The 2,338-nt window shown below is 47.6% G+C and overlaps 1 protein-coding gene across 1 annotated transcript in view; it reads right to left on the reverse strand.

Moving 5' to 3' along the window:
* Nucleotides 1-1,597: 1,597 nt before the first annotated feature.
* nbeaa (neurobeachin a) overlaps nt 1,598-2,338 on the reverse strand; it is a 328,032-nt gene continuing 327,291 nt past the window's right edge. Inside the window, 1 exon segment of the mRNA XM_052520397.1 lies at nt 1,598-1,866. Within this exon segment, the coding sequence (XP_052376357.1) occupies nt 1,776-1,866 (91 nt within the window). The 3' untranslated portion in view covers nt 1,598-1,775.

Below are 2,338 nucleotides of genomic sequence, written 5' to 3' on the forward strand. Positions count from 1 at the left end.
CTAAATAAACCTGACTAAATAAACTTCACTAAATAAACCTGACTAAATAAACTTCACTAAATAAACCTGACTAAATAAACTTCACTAAATAAACCTGACTAAATAAACTTCACTAAATAAACCTGACTAAATAAACTTCACTAAATAAACCTGACTAAATAAACCTGACTAAATAAACCTGACTAAATAAACTTCACTAAATAAACCTGACTAAATAAACCTCACTAAATAAACCTGACTAAATAAACTTCACTAAATAAACCTGACTAAATAAACTTCACTAAATAAACCTGACTAAATAAACCTGACTAAATAAACTTCACTAAATAAACCTGACTAAATAAACTTCACTAAATAAACCTGACTAAATAAACCTGACTAAATAAACCTGACTAAATAAACTTCACTAAATAAACCTGACTAAATAAACCTCACTAAATAAACCTGACTAAATAAACCTAAATAAACCTGACTAAATAGACCTAAATAAACCTAACTAAATAAACCTAACTAAATAAACCTGACTTAATAACTAAAGCAACTAAACAAATAGTACTAATTGTTATTTAGTCCTGTGAAGCGATAAGCGTTTTGACCAGTGACAGTGACTGTTCTCATTATGAGTCCTATAGGTTCCGACCCAGTCAACGTCTAGTAGTGGATTGGATCTTCTTCTTATTTGATCATAGTGTATTGTTATTAGGGATCCTTCGGGGTGTCGCGTGGCTGCAGTAAAAGGGTTGAAATGGCAGCGCACGTGAGCGTGCACGTACACACAAATGGAAGATGTCTTAGCTGTAGCTGGGCTCTCTTCCTTTTCAAGTGACATCATCACAGGAAGTTCGAAGGGTTTTCCGTTCCTTCCTCTCTTTCTTCTTGTTGCTTCATGGTCGTACAACGTGACCTTTAAACTCGCCTCCTCTCTTCCAATTTCTTCTATTTAAGTCCTCCTCCTTCCCTCTCTCTTTTTCATCCTCTCCTCCCCCTCTTCAGCATCATCTTCATTCTCCTCATCATCCTCCTCTTCATACCCCTGTCATCCTCCTCTCCTCCTCTTCATACCCCTCTCCTCCTCCTATCCTCCTCTCCTCCTCTTCATCCTCGTCTCCTTCTCCTCTCCTCCTCTTCATCTTCCTCTCCTCCTCCTCTCCTCCTCTTCATCCTCGTCTCCTTCTCCTCCTCTCCATCCTCCTCTTCATCCTCCTCTCCTCCTACTCTCCTCCTCTTCATCCCGTCTCCTTCTCCTCTCCTCCTCCTCTCCTCCTCCTCTTTCATCCCTGTCTCCTTCTCCTCCTCTCCATCCTCCTCTCCTCCTCTTCATCCTCGTCTCCTTCTCCTCCTCCTATCCTCCTATTCATCCTCCTCCTCTTCATCCTCCTCCTCCTCTCCATCCTCGTCTCCTTCTCCTCCTCCTCTCCTCCTCCTATCCTCCTCTTCATCCTCCTCTCCTCCTCTCCATCCTCCTCTTCATCCTCCTCTTCATTCTCCTCTCCTCGTCTCCATCCTCCTCTCCATCCTCCTCCTCTTCATCCTCCTCATCTCCTCCTCCATCCTCCTCCTCCTTCCATCCTCCTCCTCTCCTCCTCCTATCCTCCTCTTCATCCTCCTCTCCTCCTCTCCATCCTCCTCTTCATCCTCCTCTTCATTCTCCTCTCCTCGTCTTCATCCTCCTCTCCTCCTCTACATCCTCCTCTTCATCCTCCTCTTCATCCTCCTCTCCTCCTCTTCATCCTCCTCTCCTCCTCTTCCTCCTCCTCTTCATCCTCCTCCTCTCCTCAGTACCTGTTCTGGTGTTCGTAGTGCCAGCGGTTGAAGTCGATGTTGAAAGCTACGATGCTGCCAGACGCCATGCCAGTGATCAGAGTCCTGCAGACGGAGAGAGAACATCAGAGAACATCAGTTATTTACACTGAGCTCCTTCCATGACTGACTGACCAGGTGAATCAGAGGTGAAACCTTCCTACTACCCCCCACCTCCCCTCCTCACACACCCTCCCCTTCCTACTACCCCCACCTCCCCTCCTCACACACCCTCCCCTTCCTACTACCCCCACCTCCCCTCCTCACACCCTCCCCTTCCTACTACCCCCCACCTCCCCTCCTCACACACCCTCCCCTTCCTACTACCCCCACCTCCCCTCCTCCTCCCCTTCCTACTACCCCCCACCTCCCCTCCTCACACACCCTCCCCTTCCTACTACCCCCACCTCCCCTCCTCACACACCCTCCCTTCCTACTACCCCCACCTCCCCTCCTCACACCCCTCCCCTTCCTACTACCCCCACCTCCCCTCCCCCACACCCTCCCCTTCCTACTACCACCCACCTCCCCTCCTCAC

This window comes from Oncorhynchus keta, chromosome 6 (genome assembly GCF_023373465.1).
Source record: "Oncorhynchus keta strain PuntledgeMale-10-30-2019 chromosome 6, Oket_V2, whole genome shotgun sequence".
Classification (NCBI taxonomy): domain Eukaryota; kingdom Metazoa; phylum Chordata; class Actinopteri; order Salmoniformes; family Salmonidae; genus Oncorhynchus; species Oncorhynchus keta.